Here is a 21,922-nt window from a genome sequence, read left to right as displayed (position 1 = left end):
CTCGGTGCACGCGGTGATCGGTGCACACGGTGTTTAGTACCTCCTGTGTGCATAGAGCCCTTGGTGGTCGTTACACCCGGAGCATGCGGTGCTCGGTACACACAGTGCTCGGTGCACACAGTACTCGGTGTGTTTGGTGAACATAAGAACATAAGAACGTTTACAAACGAGAGGAGGCCATTCAGCCCATCTTGCTCGTTTGGTTGTTAGTAGCTTATTGATCCCAGAATCTCATCCAGCAGTTCTTAAAGGATCCTAGGGTGTCGGCTTCAACATTACTGGGGAGTTGGTTCCAGACCCACACAATTCTCTGTGTAAAAAAGTGCCTCCTATGTTCTGTTCTGAATGCCCCTTTATCTAATCTCCATTTCTGACCCCTGGTCCTTGTTTCTTTTTTCAGGTCAAAAAAGTCCCCTGGGTCGACATTGTCTATACCTTTTAGGATTTTGAATGCTTGAATCAGATCACCGCGTAGTCTTCTTTGTTCAAGACTGAATAGATTCAATTCTTTTAGCATGTCTGCATACGACATGCCTTTTAAACCCGGGATAATTCTGGTTGCTCTGCTTTGCACTCTTTCTAGAGCAGCAATATCCTTTTTTGTAACGAGGTGACCAGAACTGAACACAATATTCTAGGTGAGGTCTTACTAATGCATTGTAAAGTTTTAACATTACTTCCCTTGATTTAAATTCAACACTTCTCACAATATATATCCGAGCATCTTGTTGGCCTTTTTTATAGCTTCCCCACATTGTCAAGATGAAGACATTTCTGAGTCAACATAAACTCCTAGGTCTTTTTCATAGATTCCTTCTTCAATTTCAGTATCTCCCATATGATATCTATAATGCACATTTGTATTGCCTGCATGCAATACTTTACACTTTTCTCTATTAAATGTCATTTGCCATGTGTCTGCCCAGTTCTGAATGCTGTCTAGATCATTTTGAATGACCTTTGCTGCTGCAACAGTGTTTGCCACTCCTCCTATTTTTGTGTCATCTGCAAATTTAACAAGTTTGCTTACTTTACCAGAATCTAAATCATTAATGTAGATTAGGAATAGCAGAGGACCTGATACTGATCCCTGTGGTACACCATTGGTTACCTCGCTCCATTTTGAGGTTTCTCCTCTAATCAGTACTTTCTGTTTTCTACATGTTAACCACTCCCTAATCCATGTGCATGCCTTTAACACTTCTGCATCTGTTATGCTAAAGTTATTTAAAACTGGATAGGAACAGGTCGACATGTGGGGCATGTTGTCCGTGTCCTCCTTTGTAAAAACCTGTGAAAAGTAGTAATTTAATATATTTGCTATTTTTTTTTTCTTCATCTATGATTTTGCCATTTGTGTCTCTTTGACATTTAACCTCCTCTTTGAATGTTCTCTTGCTGTTATAATATTGGAAAAACACTACTTAGAGAGAGATACACTTAGAAGGCATATGCAGTGGAGGCACAGGTAACCCGCCTAGCAAACACGGCGGATATACTGACAACCTACATGGACGGCATACTACAGGAAGCCCCGGTCCCAGAGCCGATGGCTTCCGAGTTATGCCTCCTTTCAGGCATGCTGCTCCAGATCTCCGGCCTTCAACGGCAAGCCCTAGGCTGGAGCCTGGCAAGCCTGGTGGTAGCTCGCAGACAGCCATGGCTGTCACAGGCGAGGGTCCCAGACGCAGATAAGGCGGCGCTATTGGATGCGGCGGTATCCCCGGGGTATACTTTTGGGCCAACTGTGGAGGAGATCTTGCAGTGCTCCCACCGAGAACGTGAGGCGTCTCGGCAAGTGGCCGCGCTACTCCCTCCCCGTGCTGCCGAGGACGTCACCCCAGGAAGGGGCCTATCAGCAGCTCTGATATAAAGAGCTCAGTGAATACCTACCAATAGGCAGGCATATCCCATAAGTATGTTTTGGTGGTCGTCTTCTCTTTCAGGGAACCAGGGTTACGGTTAGTAACCTAACGTTTTCAACCTTTTCATCTCAAGTACCAGTGTTTCTAGCAGGGATCAGCACGTGTACCAGTAACGGCTGTTGTAAAACCGAACCCTACCCCATTACAATCAGTAATTGTGTCTGTGTTTGTTGCCTCATTCTGCTAAATGGTTAATCTATGCAGCTGATGACTGCAATGAACTCAGCAAGTGTTGTTTTTGGAATTGTGACGGCACCTCTAATTGTTTACAGTTATAATATGGAAATAGCATGCTGAAGTTCCCATGCTCAGTGTTAGTGAAGTCCTGATCTGACTGCATGTATTGCTATATTTACAATATTGAATACACCACAGCAAGCACATTGTTATATATTTTAGATATTTTCATTGGCACAATCTGAGAGCTAAATTTACTGAATGACGTTTTTTTTTTTTTTTTTTTTACTGGGAATTAAGCTGCAGTACATATCATTTTGAATTCCCTTAATTTCTTCTCAGCAGTACGCATCCTAATTAGTCCCAAGTATCTATGTGCGTTCTGTTTTCACATTTCCTAAAATGGTCAGTTTGAGCAATAAACTTTGTTTTCCCTGCAACAGCAACACGCTATCTCAGGCTATATTACTGCTTTTCATTATGGTAATGGTTCTCTTAAATTACCGTGCCTGCTTCTTTGGCTGAAGAGGTAATCAGCTCATCATCTAACTGGGGAATCTGCTGCACAGTTAAATCATCCTTAAACTCCTGACGGTAAACAATGTAACAAAATCTGTTATATCTGGGATGCAAGATGCAACAGACAAAAATAAATATGTTTATATTGACTCAGAACTTATTTAGGCACGCTACGATATGACTGGCGAAAGACAACGTTTACTGCAGTTCACAAAGATAACTTTTTTCAGCTTGGTATGGTAACCTTTTCACTTCCTTTTTGTTTAATTGTTGAGCTTTTTGCTGCAGTACAGCCTTTCATTTAAGATTCCAGGGCATTTTGTTAATGGCATTGTGACAGGATGGCGCAAGGGATGAGGCCCAGAGACAGACTGCAGTTCAAACTTTTATTAAATAGAAAACACAAAATCAACAGGCACGAGGGCCAAACAAAAGGTTTTTAAACACAAACAATAAACACAAAGTAAAACTTACAAAAAATAAGGCTTCCAGGCTGAGCTTTGCCTTCACTGGATTGCAAAATTAACAAAAAAAACCAGCACACAAAGAAAAAACTACACTTGCTTCCTAAGCTACCTCTCTCTACTGAGGAGCTGAGGCCTCCTTTTATGTCAGGTGGCTGGGTGCTAATTGATTGTTAATTACTCCCACCTGACACAATAAACCTGGGCAGGGAGGAGAATTTAAACCCATCCCTGCCAATATTTACAAGGGCAGAGCCCTGCTCTGCCACAGGCATGTGTGCAACACATAAACCTTGTGTTTTTTTTGTTTTTTTTTGTTTGCTGTTCTTCTACATTTCTTAAATTCAGCTGTTCATTTTAAGCACATTTTTTACACAACAGTCACCATCACTACTGTTGCAAGAAACTGAGGTTCCCATATTCTGCTGGTGTTAATAACTCTCAGCACTTAAAAGCATTTGTATTGGATCAAATTGTTACCCTCCTTCTTGCACTTCAGTTTATTAAAACATATGATATGTTGTTTTTTTTTTTGTTTTTTTTTTAATACAGACCGACCTCATGTCGCATTCATAAATATTGATACATGCTTTTAAAAGGATCGGCAGCGGCATTTTAACCCCAAAATAAAAAGATGGATTTGCTGGATTTGCAAACATTTTAGTCACAGTCCGGAGCCCCGCATCATAATTTCTCTGTGATTAAGTGGTAAAAACAGATTGATACATTGTGTGATGCAATTTGAGGGAGTATTCTGGTCGAGGAGTCATATTGTACCAGTACAAACTAATAAACTTGATGCGAGGTAGCAACTAAACATAACAAGAAACATAGTATAAGTCATTCAATCTAAATAAATTATGAAAACCTGATATTAATGTTAATCCAATTTCCAAGGAACTTTCATCATTTCAAAGCGGCGAGAACAGAACTGTCACTGATTCTTAAACACAAGATCAGACGATCTTGGGTCTGTGCATTATTAAGTACTGTTTTCCAGACTATCCATAGGTAAACTAAAAACTAATAAAAAACAATAAAAAAATGCAAGGTTGTACATTTCACATTTAGACTATATTATTAATGCTCACTGCGCCCAACCCCTCCCCCCCCCCCCCCCCGGTTGAGAACTGCTCCCATAACAAGTTATTGACAGTATCAGATCTGTGGAAAGATATTATTTTGAGGAACCTTTTCAGCCCATGTTACACTTTTTTTTTTTTTTTTACATGTATGCAGTGGATATACTGTAGGTAATAAAAAAAAATTGTCATTACAGCCATGTCAGATAAAGCTGGCTCTACCCAGCAATGGGTATTGCCAGCGCCAAAACAAGTGGTTGCAGTCCTGAAATAATAATGCAAACACGTAACACAAACACATAAACACGTCTCCAGACTGTGTGTGCTCCGGTGCAGGTGCGGTGCTCTGAGTGGTGGTGGTTTGTGCGTTCAGGTCCGGGCTGGCTTCTTGCTGCAGCTCCCGGCTTTGTATCAGCCGTCTGGCAAAGACAAACACAGGCTTTTATCAATGGGACAACACTTCATTCACGTTTCCCGTCCTTGTTTCCTCCCATTAACCACAACAAAGGAACCGATTACGGTGTCACGTCCCCCTAAAGTACCTAAGCCCCGCCCCCTCTGATAGCTAGTTCAATCACGTCTCCTCCAATTCATGACTGAAACTTTGCTCACCGTACTAGGGCGATGACTCCAGGTACCGTAACGCCACCCTCTTCCTGAATGGCCGGCTTCCGACTGCCCCTGGAATGAACTGCCCAACCATTCAGTACAAAGCCCGCAGTTCCTGTTGTAGTGCCCTCACCGGTCGAGAGGGAGATTGTTGATTCGGATTCATTCGCTCTTCGTCACAGCCACCTACAGACACTTCTTCTTGGTGCCTTCTCTGTATTAATACAGCAAGCCTCTAACTCAGATTTGGTATTTATCCTAAGGGAACAACTATTCTTCTCCTTACTAGGCAAGAAAACTCCCAGGTCAGGAGTATCTAAAACATTATAGACACAAATAGCACACTACTTTGCTACTACACTGGCCCAGCTCTTACAAGTTTGATTGATGACTTGTTTTGAAATATGGGGATGGTGAGATGTCAAGGTGCCATTTTATTTTCATCCATACTTGCCAAGGCTCATTTGTTCTTTCCTTAGCTGGAAGCTCAGGCGGAGGAAGCTACAGCTGAGGCCTCAAAAGAGAAGAAGCTGCGAGAAAGAAGTGAACAGTACTCCAAACAGCTTGAGGGGGAACTGGAGGGACTTAAGGTGTGGCACAATGACCCGACTGGAACTGCTTTACTCTCTCCACTGTACATTAACACACACCCAAGGTCACATTATAACACAATAGATGATCTTGGTATCTCCTATCTTCTTTTCCATTGCTTTAACCTCTTGGCCATGCTGATGTTGTTAACATATGCATTTAATAATAGTGTATGTTTTGGCATACATATAGAAATCAATGTATGTGCAGTATCATTGTTCTGCAACCTAAATTGTCAAAGTTGAATTTACAAGAGGTGTTACTCATTTTAGTAAATCTTACCTAATATGTATTACCACTCACTCTGTAGGTCTCACACCATAAGGATCACTCCATTAAAAACATACATTGTATTTAGTTTTTTAAATTATTATTTCAGTGTTGCATTTCACAATTAGAATTTCTTCCATTTTATTTCCTTTTATAAGAACTCCCAGAAACCACTTTAGCTCCTCTTATCGCTGATAAGATTGGTCTACCAATGTTCGGATTAGCATGAGTCTACTATAGCAAGGTGATATATAGCATCCCTTTAAAAAAGATGGCTACAGCTTTAGAGGAAATTTTGTAACTGTATTTTGGAATTTTGGTTAACAATCTGAATCATTTTGGTTATTTTTTTTTATTTACTTGGATTTTTATTTTTTATTTTTATTTGAACAGCAAAAGCAGATGGGCCGCTCACCAGGGATCAGCAGCATGGAGCACCAGCAGGAGATCACTCAGCTGAAATGTGAACTGGAGAAGAAGAGTGTGTTCTACGAGGAGGAGCTGTCCAAGAGGGAGCTGCTGCATGCTAGCGAGATCAAGAACCTCAAGAAGGAGCTGCGTGATGCAGAGAGCCACCACCTCACCCTTAACAAGGAGATCATGATCCTCAAGGATAAGTTAGAGAAGACAAGAAGAGAGAGGTGAGGGACAAAACATTATGGAATATTGTGTTTTTACAAACTATGAGCACTAAACATACAGACATTTTGTTTTGTTAATCAGAACCATATACATACTTTGCACTGACATGTAGAACAAGTTACAGTATGTATTACAGTCATTCAAAGTACTCCATTCAAACAATGTTTTCTACATTGGGCCATAAACATGTTCCTGCTCTACCAGCTCGTTTTTCTTTCGCCATATTGGTTTGTCTTTGTTTTGTCTCCAGTTACGTATTGTTTTTTCAACATGGCGATGCATTTTGGTAAATTCAACAATGTGCAGTTTCAAACCTGCTGTGTGCATTTTCGTTTTTTGTCTGACTCAGCTTTCTTTTTTTTTTTTTTTAAATTTAGTCGTTGCCAATTAGTTTTTATTATTTTCTCCCCAATTTGAAATGCCCAATTATTTTTAGGCTCAGCTCACCGCTACCACCCCTGTGCTGACTCGGGAGGGGCAAAGATGAACACACGCTGTCCTCCGAAGCGTGTGCCGTCAGCCGTCCGCTTCTTTACACTCTGCAGACTCACTGTGCAGCCGCCTCAGAGCTACAGCGTAGGAGGACAATGCAGCTCTGGGCAGCTTACAGGCAAGCCCGCAGGTGCCCGGCCAGACTACAGGGATCGCTGGTGCACGGTGAGCCGAGGAAACCCTGGCCGACCAAACCCTCCCTCCCCCCGGACAATGCTCGGCCAATTGAGCGCCGCCCCCTGGGAGCTCCCGTCCACGGTCGGCTGTGGAATAGCCTGGACTCGAACCGGCGACGTCTAGGCTATAGAGCGCATCCTGCACTCTATCGAGTGCTTTTACTGGATGCGCCACTCGGGAGCCCTATGACTCGGCTTTCTAACCAATAGCTGTTTGCTACGGATCCCATGGGCGGGTTTAGTCTGAATGTTGACAAATCAGTGGCAGGGGAGGGTGGGAATAAGGAAATTCATAGAGATTGATAGCCAGTGTTAACAGTAAAGCAGTATAGCTGTGACGTTTTCAGGGGCTCTGCAAAAATGCCTAGAAAATCGACTTGTACAATGGTTTTTACGGTAATCATTCAAGAGCCTTAAATGCAAGCATAATCAAAACCCTTGCCAAAACCACCGCATTTCCAGCAATCATAACATCCTTATCTACCCTGCCTTGCAGTCAGAAAACAAATACTTGGTATATTAGGCTGCTATCAAATGAAAACCCAGCCAACTAATCATTTTAGAAAGCAGACCCAAAATAATACTACAGAAATGTAGACTTACTTATTGTCAAGAAATCACCAACAGCTGAAAACACAATGAAAATATTTAAATGACAGCTTTACAGTGCCTTGCATAAGTATTCACCCCACTTGGACTTTTCCACATTTTGTAGTGTTACAACCTGGAATTAAAATGGATTTCATTGGGATTTTTACCATTTGATTTACACAACATACTTAACACTTTGAAGGTGCAAAATATTTTTTATTGTGACACAAAAGTTAATTCAATAAAAAAAAAGACATTTGTTGGTTGCATAAGTATTCACCCCCGTGAGTCAATACTTGGTAGAAGCACCTTTGGTAGCAATTACAGCTGTGAGTCTTTTTGGGTAAGTCTCTACCAGCTTTGCACATCTGAATCCTGCAATTTTTGCCCATTCTTCTAGGCAAAATTGCTCAAGCTCTGTCAAGTTGGATGGGAACCGTTGGTGAACAGCAATTCTCAAGTCTTGCCACAGATACTCAATCAGATTGAGGTCTGGGCTTTGACTGGGCCATTCTAAGACATTCAGGATCTTGTTTTTAATCCACTCCAGTGTCTTTGGCTGTGTGTTTAGGGTCATTGTCCTGCTGGAAGGTGAACCTCCGCCCCAGTCCCAGGTCTCTTGCAGACTGAAACAGGTTTTCCTCTAGAATTTCCCTGTATTTGGCTCCATCCATCTTGCCCATAAACCTGACCAGTTTCCCAGTTCCTGCCGATGAAAAGCATCCCCATAACATGATGCTGCCACCACCATGCTTCACCGTGGGGATGGTGTTCTCAGGGTGATGAGCAATGTTGGCTTTGCACCACACATAGCGTTTTTCGCTAAGGCCAAAAAGTTCAATTTTGGTCTCATCAGACCAGAGAACCTTTTTCCACATGTTTGCTGTGTCTCCCACATGCCTTTTGGCAAAATCCAAACGGGATTTGATATGGGTTTTTTTCAGCAATGGCTTTCTTCTCGCCACTCTTCCATAAAGCCCAGCTTTGTGGAGCATCCGGGTTATAGTTGTCCCATGGACGGTTTCTCCCATCTCAGTTGTGGATCTCTCCAGCTCCTCCAGAGTTACCATTGGCCTCTTCGTTGCCTCCTCTGACTAATGCCCTCCTTACCTGTTCACTGAGTTTTGGTGGACGGCCTTCTCTAGGCATAGTCGCGGTTGTGCCATATTCTTTCCATTTTTTAATAATGGATTTAACGGAGCTCCGGGGGATGTTCAAAGTTTGGGATATTTTTTTATAACCCAACCCTGATTGGTGCTTCTCCAGAACTTTATTCCGGACTTGTTTTGATAGCTCCTTGTTCTTCATGATGCTGTTTGTTTAGATATGCTCTCTAACAAACTCTGGGGCCTTCCAGAAACAGGTGTATTTAATCTGAGATCATGTGACACTTTAATTGCACACAGGTGGACTCCATTCAACTAATTATGTGACTTCTGAAGGCAATTGGTTGCATAAGAGCTTATTTAGGGGTGTCACAGCAAAGGGGGTGAATACTTATGCAATCAAGACTTTTCAGTTTTTTATTTGTAAATCATTTTGAAAACTATGTAGATTTTTTTCCCCACTTCGACATTATGGACTATTTTGTGTAGATCAGTGACAAAAAATCCTAATTAAATCCATTTTAATTCCAGGTTGTAACTCTACAAAATGTGGAAAAGTCCAAGGGGGGTGAATACTTATGCAAGGCGCTGTAGATGTTCCTTAGACAGTATATTTTAAAGCTTGAGTTTCCTTTGTTTCAAATTAGCAAAATGTGAGCAATTTTAATTAAATTAATATAATTCTGGTAATAGGAAAGAAGAATGTGACAATAAAAAAAAGTAATTAAGCATCCCTGTGATTTTTAAAGCCCCCATGGATGCTTTATACTTTAGTTATGGTCTTTTAGATTATTATTTATTATTATTATTTATTATTATTATTATTATTATTATTATTATTATTATTATTATTATTATTATTATTATTATTATTATCAGTTATTTCTTAGCAGACACCCTTATCCAGGGCGACTTACAGTCATAAACAAAAATACATTTCAAAGAATCACAGTACATGCTGAAAGTATTATTGTAGGCTCAAGTTTTTATCTATCATGTGTAAAGTTACTTTATCATTTGAAGTGGTGGTCATACACCACCTTTACTCAACCCTTCAAAACTGTAAAAGTAAAGAACTGTTATATCCTAGGGAATATTCCATGGCTCAAAATTTTAAAGAAGATTGTTCCTATACAGAATTAACAAATTATCACTTCTGTTTATGTTGGTCTCATTATTTTCATCAAAATGATTGTGCTTGGCTTTAATCATAGGTTGACAGATGCAAGTCATAAGTTCAGAAGATAGGTCTGTGGGTCTCATCTTATCAAGTTTTTTATTTTGTCTTATTTTTATATATATATATACCGTATTACTTCGAATTAACGCTGCCCTCGAATTAAGATATCAGCTTTTTAATAGATGCCGCCCTCAAATAAACGGCGCTCTCAATAAAGAAATGTAAAGGTACTTTTTTCTACCCCTGCTCAAAAAATAAAGAAAGAAACGCACGACTCTATGGCTGCCTATGTACATGACACCCCCAAAGAGACTGCAACTTCACTCCAGCATGTAATACAAACTAATGTACACCCACCTTAGTAAGCAAATGTTATTTTATAGTACAGTCCCGACAGACAACCCAAGATGAACTACTTACAGTACAGCAGTCCTTCACGTCCCTTTTTTTCCAGCAGAGTTCAGTGCCAACACAGCAGAGGATAAAACAAGGTCTGTCCGTTTTACCTCGTCGTCAGCTTGGATGGTGAAAACTTAAACTCAGAGGAACTTAGAGCTTTGCCGGTCACTCTAAGCGCTATCCGAAAGCTGGCTGAAGATATCTTATTGTAGAGGGTTTAGTTGTTTAGTTTTTTATTCAATTGGAATTTTACTCAGTCCTGAACAATTTTACAAACAAGCAGGTAAATTACAGTGAGAAAAAAAATAACCGAGTAGGATATATTTTAGTTTTACAAGAAATCAAACCGATATTCAGAGGTAATATTTTATAAATCTCTCCTCTTCTTGTCCCGCCCCATAGCAACCAATACATACTTCTGATTCGCTGGTACAGCACTCCCCTGACCTCCCAACTCCCACCTAATAGGCTCTCGTTAACTGTCAGTAAATGTACTGTATTCAAGCCCCAAAAACACACGAGTATAGTGCTGCAGATCGGAGCCTCTCACAGCGCCGTTTCTAAAATGCTTTAAATCATTTAATAAAATATTGCAGCGTTTGTAAAGCATAGTATTATTAATAAAGGCCGCCCTCGTATAATCGCCACCCTCGTTTAAGGGCCGCAGTCGCCAAACGCAAACGCCGCGGCGTCAAATTGAAGTAATATGGTATATATATATATATATATATATGGAGAGAGTATATATATATATATATATATATATATATATATATATATATATATATATATATATATATATATATATATATATATATATATACTCTCTCCATATATATATATATATATATTGTAACCCGGCCGGCACTCACGGTCGTTCGTTTGCCCCTTTCAAAGCAGACCCAGGACACAGGAAATGGAGTTTCAAGCGCGGTCACAAAATAAACAAACACAAAACAAAACCTAACTCACTAAACGGGTTATTCCCTGACTAACTTGCAGGACGGCTAAGCCGTTTACCTGTCACACAACACAAACAAACTATGCAGGTTTCCAGCACTTACTTTCCTATGACTGCTCGGAAGCAGAGCACCTCTCGTCTGCTTCCTTCTACTCAGCAGCCCTGTGCAGACTGACTACACATCTTAAATACCCCTGCACCTAGTACTAATTGATAATAACTACCAGGTGCGGGTGATAATTAAACAAATAAAACAATTAATTTAAACAAAATGTGCATTTGCACATGTTTTTGGCAGGGAAGATTTTAACCCCCTCCCTGCCGTGTTACACATCCTCCCCCTTAAGTGCGCAGCACTGATCGGCCGTTCCAAGGCCACCACCCCCCCTAAAACACAACCACCCACCCTCAAGTCCACAAATGTCAATTGTCGCCCTCTTCCACGGGCGGGCTTGAGGGTGGGTCGGTCCCTCCGGCGCTTCCAGGAAGGGACCGTGAACCGGCGACACGGGACCCCACCGGGATGACAGGGGCGACCGAAGCGACGGCTGGGGAACAGGAGGATGCAGCAGCGGGCAGAGGTCTTCACCAGGGGACCGGCGCAGCGATGTCCGATCACCCAGGGGGAGCTTAGCAGCGAACAGGGGGAGCACCAGCGACGTCTGACAGCAGCTCAGCGACGTCTGGGTGCTCGGGGAGAGCGGAGTAGGGAACCAGGGGTAGAGCTGTGGCCGGTGGTGCACACTCCTGGGCTCCAGGTCTAGCGCAGGGAGGTCCAGGCAGACCGGCAGGGTGTCCAGGAGGAAGGGGCACGGGATCACCTGCAGCAGCGCCGGGCCGGATCGCAGGGGTGGTGGTCGGGGTTGTGGTGGAGGTGGGCTCCTCACCTCCTCCCCCTTGTCTGTAGCCGGCGGTGGGCTCCTCACCTCCTCCCCCTTGTCTGTAGCCGGCGGTGGTACCTCTTGCTCCCTCGGCTGTCCTTCCTCTGGCTCCGGGACGGACTCCTCCCGCTCAGGACACAGCACCACGTCCTCTGGTGCAGGAGACCGCGGGGCTTCTCTCGCCAGGACTGCAGACAGCGGTGCCTCCCTTGCCTGCTCCCATTTTTGGAGCAGCAGCTCCAGCTCTGTTGGCTCCCGCTCCCTTGCTTCCAACGGAGCCAACCCCAGCTCTCTCTCCCATCTCTCAGTCTGCTCTAACTGAGCAGCGGTGTTCCGTTGATCCTTGCGATCAACTCTTCAATGCTTTCCATTTTTCTCTGGGTCGTAGGGGCGCCCACACTCGCTGCCACCATATGTAACCGGCCGGCACTCACGGTCGTTCGTTTGCCCCTTTCAAAGCAGACCCAGGACACAGGAAATGGAGTTTCAAGCGCGGTTGCGCTATTTTTAATAAACACAAAATAAACAAACACAAAACAAAACCTAACTCCGTTTTGGAGTACTTACTAAACGGGTTATTCCCTGACTAACTTGCAGGACGGCTAGGCCGTTTACCTGTCACACAACACAAACAAACTGTGCAGGTTTCCAGCACTTACTTTCCTATGACTGCTCGGAAGCAGAGCACCTCTCTTCTGCTTCCTTCTATTCAGCAGCCCCGTGCAGACTGACTGCACATCTTAAATACCCCTGCACCTAGTACTAATTAATAATAACTACCAGGTGCGGGTGATAATTAAACAAATAAAACAATTTAAACAAAATGTGCATTTGCACTTGTTTTTGGCAGGGAAGATTTTAACCCCCTCCCTGCATTATCCGAAGTTAGCTAATAACTTAGTAAAACTAAATGCTGAACAATATAAATGATAACATGTTTAAACAGGAAAGCATGCTTAAAAGTTGTAGTTATTTTATCACTGCATTGTTCAATGCATTTAATACATTTAAAGTCAGTAGGCCTACTTACAAACAGCATGCACAATCCAAAACACTCCAACCTTGATATTGCTGTACAGTATTTAAATTAAACAAACAAAAAAGCACACTTTTAAAAGTAGGTGTCCTTGAAGTTACAGAAACTGGTTCTGGTGGCGAAAGCTCAGAATTTGAACAGTTGTCAATTCATCGGGGCATGGACTCTACAAGGTGTCAAAAGCGTTCCACAGGGATGCTGGCCCATGTTGACTCCAATTCTTCCCACAGTTGTGTCAAGTTGGCTGGTAGTGGATCTCTATTCCGAATAGCTCGTTCCATCTCATCCCACAGATGCTCAATTGGATTGAGATCTGGTGACTGGGCAGGCCACTACAGTAAGCTGAATTCACTGTCATGTTCGTGGAACCATTCTTGGACAATCCTAGCCTTGTGGCATGGGGCATTATCCTGCTGAAAAAATCCATTAGAAGATGGATACACTGCTGCCATGAAGGGATGCACCTGACTGGCAATGATGTTCAGATATCCTGTGGCATTCAAACGTTGCTCCACTTTTATAAAGTGGCCCAATGTGTGCCATGAAAACACACCCCACACCATCACACCACCACCAGCCTGCAATGTTGACACGCGGCATGATGGATGCATGTACTCATGTGGTTTTCTCCACACCCTAGTCCTCCCATCAGCGTGAAACAGCAGTGTTCAGGCAGTGTTTTCGTTCCTTAGTCTGAAACATCAGACCAGGCAGTGTTTTCGTTCCTTAGCCCACTGCAACCGCAGTTTCTTGTGTTTTGCTGAAAGAAGTGGAACTCTGTTAGGTCGTCGGCTGCCATACCCCATTCGTGTCAAGGTACGACGAGTTGTGCATTCTTTTATGGGTCTTTCCGCACCAATGTTGTACTGCACTGTCAGTTGACTAACTGTAGCCCATCTGTTTCTCTGAACAATTCGTGTCAGCCTCCTTTGTTCTTTTTCGTCAATGAGCCGTTTTCGACCACTGGCCTGCCGTTGGCTGGATGTCCTTTGGGTGGTGGACCATCCTTGATACACATGGAAAACTGTTGAGTGTGAAAAACCCAGCAACGTTGCAGTTTTTGACACACTCAAACCGGCGCACCTGGCACCTATTACCATACCCCGCTCAAAGGCACTAACCCTTTTATACTCTCTAGAATGTTAACCTACAATCCAGCATTTTCTAGACTTATCTAGAATTAGGCTCTGCATTATCATATTGAAATTTCTAGCACCTTGTAGACAATACTATCATAGCATCAAAGGGTATGAATACTTTTGAATTAGCATTTTTGGAGTTTTGCAAAAAGAAATGGTGAAGTAAATAATTGTAGACATCTGTTTCTTGTAACTTTTTTTCCTCATCCACAAAAGCAAAACTTTTGCTTCAAAAGATTTTTCATATAATTTGTTTTTCGAGAAATTTCGAGAAATTAAATATTTCCACTGGGGATGTAAACTTTTGACTACAACTGTATATAAATACACTGCTGGTAAGATGCTGGCAGCCAGTCCCTTTTAGTAGGCTCTGACTGCTCCAAATAAGGGATTGGGGAAAATGTGCTTTCCACTTAGAGACTAATTATTAAGTGGCCTTTTTACAGTGTTTGTGGGGGTGTGGATTTACCGGTACATTGTTTCCCATGCAGTTCTGGTATGGTGGCCTGTGGAATAGTCAGGGTGGAGACAGGGAGGATTTGGTCAAATTAGAGGTTATAACTTGACTTTTGTAACTCGAGTGTAAACTAAAAGAGAAATCAAAGGATTTTAAGCTAACACAAAAGCAGTGTTTCTTGATTCATTTTCAAGTGTTCTGATCTCAGACCAATTTGCTATGTCTTATTTTCTTCATTAGTGAGAAGGGGAGGCTATTACAAGTAATGTCAATATACAAAACTAATTTGCTTTAGCCCAGATCAATAAGGACAAAAAGGCTGGTAAGAAATTAGCTGTTTCTTGGCACACTAACATAAAACGGAACGAATCTGACTAATTTCATAGGATTTGTTTGTGGAGGTTGTCACAAGTTTTGTGGTTTTTGGACACACAAATTTGATGCATACGCCTTATTTATTATTACTAAACAATAAGATTCCTGTAATTGTAATCCATCTGTTTTAAATTGTTTGAACTCAGCCAGCGCATATGATGGATGAGTTAAAGGATTCATCAAAGTTAAATTGACAGTGTTAATCTATTATGAACTAACAATTATTTATAAAGGGGGAATTCTCCTGACTTGCAGGGATCCGGTGGTCTTTAGTTTCCTGCTGGAGTCAGATTCTGGGTTTGCATATGTGGATGAGTAGAAATATTGTTTTTCATGAATAGAAGCCAACAGAGCATTGAGTTTTGCTTTTGGCTCTTCTCCAGCACTGTCATCAAACATACAGAATTGTTCAACATTCAGTGGAAATTATTTCAAACATCGCCTGCTGTTTAAAAAAAGAATTACATTTATAGAGAGATGTGCCTTCTATAGATACACTAATGTCTTTAGGCTGGCTTGAGTAATCTTCTGTTTTGTTTTGTAAAATATCTTTATATGTTCCAGTATATATGTGCCAGCAGTACAAGGCCTGTGTAGTGTGCAAGGTATATTTGTATTTGGACTAGTTTAAGTTATAATCATATAATACCTTATTTGAATTCAAAATCATGTAGGACCCACCTCTATTGAAATGATCAGACTGGACACCGCTTCTAGTGAATACAAAGGAACAGTTTTATTAGAAATAAAACAAAATGAAGGAAAATTAAAGGTGCAACAACTAAACTAATACAGAAAGGAAGAATTAACTAAACAGTACAGAAAGGAAAATATGAACAACAGCCCACTCCTGATAGCTGATTAGTGATCCAAAGCAATTTATGGCAGATTCCTTTAAAGGCTACAACCACATTCCTGACAGTTACTTAAGATGAAGGTTAGTCTGAACAGGGGGTATCGTTGGTAACACAAATATTTACTTGTGTTAATGTTTGATAATCAAAGCATTGTTAAATCAGTCTCATATAGATGTTTTGGTTCAGAAGGCAATTCTCACTCTTTTGAGATAAAGACACTCTTTGCCTTCAGACAACTATCTAATATCAAGACAGCTAATTTGGATTCTAGCTTTAAACGCAGAATGATAATTGCCTTGTAAAACCCACATCAATTTGTATGAATCACATACAGCAAAACAGTTACTATAGTGTTCATTAACTCAAAGCATGAATTGAAAGCAATAATACTTTTCTTACATTCTACCTCAAATAAAACGTTAATTTTACTTTAAGGTCGGCTTATTCTCGAGTTCATAAAAGGATAAAAACACTATGTGTTGAATACTTAACAGACTTTCGCTCTTTTTCAGCTGGTCCATATGTCATCCAAAACAGGCGATCAAAGGCTCTCCTGCCGGCAAGGAAAAGTCCAGATTCCGGGGTCTACCTTCCTGGCATTGTGTCTCCACACCAGGGGACGAAAGAAATGTTTTTGCAAAAACAAGTCATTAACTATTTAGGTATTCCACTGAAACAGCAAATCCTCCACCAATATGTGCACTCTTCATCCGGTTATGTCTGGGATCTTCCACCGCAAACTCCGACATTGCTAGCTCAATAAAAAATACATTTCAGTCTCTGTTGACTTCAAATGATATGTCCAACTATTCCTCCGGTGATCAGTTGGGGCTACGTTAGATATTTGATTCCAAGTACTTTTAGGATTCTAAAGTACTTTAGGACTCCCACACCAAGGCAAACACTGGGGTTGTTATTCCCTATCAGAGTTTCTGAAAACGGTATCTCTGTTCAAGCTGATCGCAGGCTGCAGGTCTTCAGATTGTCAAAGTTCAGAGTCTTGTTCTGCATGTCAGGGAGCCCCGACTGAAAGTCGTGCTGTCTTCTTCTACTCCTCTCTTCACCCTGGTGATTGGATAGTTTGTTTATTTGGGGCTGTGCCCGAGTCCACGTGGACTGTTTTCCCATTGGTTGTTCTCGTTCCGAGACAGCCCATTGTTCTCAATTGGTCCGCTGTTTTGCACCTGTCGGCTGTATTTATGAGGTGTTTTCTGTCCAAGGTGTCAAAACAATCAAAACCGTCTGGTTTGTACCCTCTTGGAATACACCCCTGGCACCAAAGGATTTATTCAACGATGGTGAAGATAAACCCCTTGTCCAGTATTTAGTTTACGACTCTTTTTAAAAGCATTATTTGTCAGTGGGGGAGTTTGTGACAAGAAAACCAAGCAGAAACAGAGAATGGATTAGAAACCTCCCTCTGTATATTCCAAATCTGTTAATTTCATAAACAGAATGATATTATGACCCAACCTGACGCTACATCTGTGCTTTTAGTAAATGTGATTTCAGGAGCTACAGAAAACAATGACGATATAAACCTAAATTCAAGTTTGAACATTAAAATAGAAAATGTACCATCAATACAAGTTGATTATTTATGTCCAACAATAGGTATGACCTAGATGGGTATCAATAATGTGCAGCATACTAGACAGGGAGGTTTTGTGCTGATCGCTGAAGCCTTGAAACCTGGAGATCCTATCTTGAAATCTTCACTTTCCCCAATTTGGAATTAAGTGAGACTTGATAGTCCAGTATAATATTTCCGTTCTTTTTAATAGTTTTCTGAAGTATTCCAGATATTCTGAAGTCGTGTTTTTATTCCTGTTGTGATTTCAATGCATATTTCTTTTTTTTTTTTTTTCAAAAGCCAAAGCGAACGAGAAGAGTTTGAAGCTGAATTCAAACAGAAGTATGAAAGGGAGAGGATCCTGTTGACGGAGGAGAATAAGAAGCTTTCCAGTGAAGTAGATAAGGTGAGATTGTTAAATCTGAGATTCACTGCTTTAGCACTTGTTGTATACTGAGGTTAGGTCATGATGGAAATTAGATGAACCACAAACTGTTTCAATGAAGTTTAATCTTAAAGCTTTACCAGCCTCAGCAAATGCATTACTAGTGGGTTTAAGTCACCGGTCATGTCACTATTAATTGTCAGTGATTTGGTTCTGAAATGTTTTACTTTTGATTTCAGTCCAGCCTTGTACTGACTGCAAGTTATTATTGTTAAATTCAAATACAGTCGCTTCAGATAGCAATGGCCTTCCAGTGCTAAATCAAAGTGAACCAATTATGTTGTGTCTGCAAGGAATACAGGCTTGACATCAAAGACAATGAAAAGTATGCATTACAAATAGTGTTCTTTATACAGTGAAGTTACATGCTTTGTAAAAGATACACACTCTTCATAAAATACTTTGATCTTTTTTTATGCTAAAGTGTATTAATTACACGTATATTGTGCACTACAGGCTGTTACATCCCGCAGCGGCCTTGTGCACCCGCGGGAAGCCAGCGGCTGAAGTTGCTCCTTCCCAGTGATCAAGCAACATAAGTTGGACATTGTGCTCCCCCAGGCTGCATAGCTCCGGCTGGAGTTAAATTTGATTTTTCGTTTTAAATTACGAGACGTTTATGTTGTTAATTGTGTTATTACTGTTTTCTGTGGAGAAATATTTTTGCATTGCTTGCTACCAGTCTGCCTATTGAGGATGATCCCGCAGCTCTAAAGAGCGCTCTGCATCCCAACTTAACAGTTGGGCCTTATGGGGAATCATGCGAAGAGCCAGCTCACGCCTTCTCAGACCTATCCTATCTAGGAGTGTGCTTGGACTCCAGGTCCATGCTGTCCACTAGTTGGACGGCAGGGTACAAAGAATAGCCGCGTGTTTGGAGCTCTTTCAGCTCAACAGAGTACTCACGGTAGTGATGTTCCAGAAACTTCTGGGCTTGATGCGGCAGATTCCCAGACCATTCTTTGGCCTGGCCTGGGTCAACAGCAAGGTTTTTCAGCCCGGGTTGAACCGCAACCGCCTACTGACAGTGTCTCATCACTGTCTAGGCACTCTCTTGGTGGAACCAGCCAGTACATCTGCGCCTCGGCGTAGCGCTGGGCAGTGTCACCAGAAGGGAGGTCGTCACCATGGACGCGTCCAGCCTGGGTTGGGTCACTGTGTGGAATGGCAGGGGTGCACAAGGTGTGTGGAACCCCACTTGGCAGGGTTTTTTGCAGGAGGTTTGAGGGAGACATGTGCTTGTCCACAACAGTGGAGGCTTACGTCATCCACCAGGGCGACCTCAAGTCTCTCAGTCTTCCGCCTGAGCGGCGGATAATCTGGGCAGCGGACCTCCTCTCAAGGAGAGTCCCCAGGGCCTCAGAGCAGAAGCTTCACCCCGAAGTGGTGAGCCTCATTTCGGGAGAGGTTCAGGAGAGCAGAGATAGATCTCTTTGCCTCCCAGGAATCAACCCACTGACCCCACTGGTTCTCCATAATAGGAGGCAGGGACCCACTGGCAGTAGATGCCTTGGCACGCCAGTGGCCAAGTCAACTGTTATATGCCTTCCCACCGCTTGCCCTGTTACCGCTCTCTGGGGAAAATCAGGCAGAACCGGGCCAAGATGTTCTTAGTAGTCCCTTATTGTCCCAGGGGACTAGTTTTCAACCCTGATGCAACTCCTGAGAAGTCAGCCATAGAGTGCCCAAGCGGCGTGGGGGACCTTATGGCTTCCCGACCCATCGAGTTTGAAGGTCTGGGTCTGGCCCCTGAACGGCTGCGTTTGTGCCATCTGGGGTTTTCTAACAGAGTCATTGACACCCTTCAGAATGCCATAGCACCGTCCACGTGTTCCCAGTGTGGGTACAAGTGGGGTGTTTTTCAAAGGTGGCGTCTGCCTCGTGGGTTTGACCCTACGACTTGTCCCATGGCAGTTATTCTGCAATTTTTGCAGGACCTGTTTGATTAGGTCTATCTGGCAGCTATTTCAGCTTGCCATGTCAAAATTGACTCTGTCTCCCCAGGAGCTCACTTCCTGGCGGGTCCATTTTTTGAAGGGATTCAGCAGCTTTGGCTGACTATGAAGGACATTGTTCCTCGCTGGAGGTTAAACGCGGTGCTTAATACACTCATGAAGCCTCTATTTGAGCCCATGCATTCAGCTTAGCTGAAATATTTATCGCTTAAAGTGGCTTTCTTGCTTGGTATCACCTCCGCAAAGTGGGTGAGTCAGATGCAGGCATTCTCCATTGCAAAAGCATGCTTAGGACAAAGGTTACACTCCAAACCAATCCTGCCTTTTTGCCAAAGACTATCTCTGCATTTGATGTCAACCAGTCGGTGAAACTGGAGGATTTCCATCCACCTCCTTTCAAATCTGACAGGGAGTGACAGCTCCATACACTCTGCCCAGTGTGGGCCCTGGCGTACTATTTTGACAGGATGAAAAGTTGGAGGCAGTCTGAACAGTTTTTTGTCTGCTATGGGGCTAAATCCCATGGTCAAGCCCTGTCTAAGCAGAGATTGTCCAAATATAACTGGGCAACAGTATGGCAACGCACAAGGCTGAACCTTGTAGCATTTCAGTCGTTCTGCAATACTTTGCGACGGCTTTGGTACTCTCACCCATACGGTAATGGTTACATTTCATACTTGAAAGGGAACATTAGGTTATTATCATAACCCTGGTTCCCTGAAATAGAAATGTGGCCATTAACCTTCAAGGTCGCTGCATCCATGATTGCAGCAGACTTGAAGGAAAAATGACGTAGAGGTCTGTGAGCGAAGTATATTTTTGTCCTTGGGGGCGGGCCATGACTGCATCACAGGCTCGTCGAGTGGCTTTAATATATCTTATTCAGGTTTCGGGTCTTTAAGAGGTAAATACCCATAAGGTAATGTTTACATTTCGTACTTGAAAGAGAAATCCACCCCAGAGGGTAGGATAATAGGACAACTTGTAAACAAATAATTTTGATCCTATTAGTTTAACCACAAAAAACAAATGTACAGTAATATACTTTAATTACAAGGAAAGTGGTCTGTTCAAAAGTATTTCTTCACCTTTTAAAAGCACTAGAGGCGGTGGTCCCACATATACTGCACTTTAGCAGCAAAAAGATCAAAGTGTTTTATGAAGAGTGTATCTTTTACAAAGCATGTCACTTCACTGTATAAAGCACACTTTTTGTAATGCATACTTTTCATTGTCTTTGGTGTCAAGTCTGCATTCTGACTTGCAGATACAACATAATTGTTTTCCGTCTTATATATTGGAATACCTATATGGAAATCACACTTAGATTTTTAGATCTTTATTACAGATTGTCCACTTGTGATGAAACTTAGGGGCATTCATTTACACAGGTTTGTCTTCCAAAATCAACTTACTACTCAATGCTTTTGATTGGTTTGGCCAGTAGTCTACAGCTAATGAATACTTTGACTGAATTTGACAAACCTTGCACGAACAATTGTTAATATATGATCTATTCTACAGTATAGAGTGGCTCTCAAAAGTATTCACCCCCCTTGGACTTTTCCACATTTTATTGTGTTACAACATGGAATCAAAATTGATTTAATTAGGAGTTTTTGCCACTGATCAACACAAAAAAAGTCCATAATGTCAAAGTGAAAAATAAAATCTACTAATTGTTCTACATTAATTACAAATACAAAACAGAAAATAATTGATTGCATAAGTATTCACCCCCTTGAGTCAATATTTGGTAGAGGCACCTTTGGCAGCAATTACAGCCATGAGTCTATTTGGATAAGTCTCTACCAGCTTTGCACATCTGGATACTGCAATTTTTGCCCATTCTTCTTTGCAAAATTGCTCAAGCTCCGTCAAGTTGGATAGGGACCTTTTAGTGAACAGCAATTTTCAACTCTTTCCACATATTCTCAATTGGTTTGAGTTCCGGGCTTTGACTGGGCCACTCCAGGACATTGACCTTTTTGTTTTTAAGCCACTCCAGTGTGGCTTTGGC

General features: G+C 42.0%; 1 protein-coding gene across 11 annotated transcripts in view; it reads left to right on the top strand.

Annotated features, from left to right (window-relative positions):
- The window catches only part of LOC117411154 (serine/threonine-protein kinase MRCK alpha-like), a 211,969-nt gene that overhangs the window by 151,080 nt on the left and 38,967 nt on the right, over positions 1-21,922 (top strand). For all 11 annotated transcript variants that reach the window (XM_059025342.1, XM_059025341.1, XM_034018371.3 and 8 more), the window contains exons 14-16: positions 5,256-5,366; positions 6,031-6,278; positions 17,803-17,908. In XM_059025342.1, coding sequence (XP_058881325.1) covers positions 5,256-5,366; positions 6,031-6,278; positions 17,803-17,908 — 465 coding nt within the window. The remainder of the gene's footprint in view (positions 1-5,255; positions 5,367-6,030; positions 6,279-17,802; positions 17,909-21,922) is intronic.

Source organism: Acipenser ruthenus, chromosome 6 (genome assembly GCF_902713425.1).
Source record: "Acipenser ruthenus chromosome 6, fAciRut3.2 maternal haplotype, whole genome shotgun sequence".
NCBI lineage: Eukaryota > Metazoa > Chordata > Actinopteri > Acipenseriformes > Acipenseridae > Acipenser > Acipenser ruthenus.
Note: the sequence above shows the minus strand (reverse complement) of the source record. Positions and strands in the feature narration are given on the sequence as shown.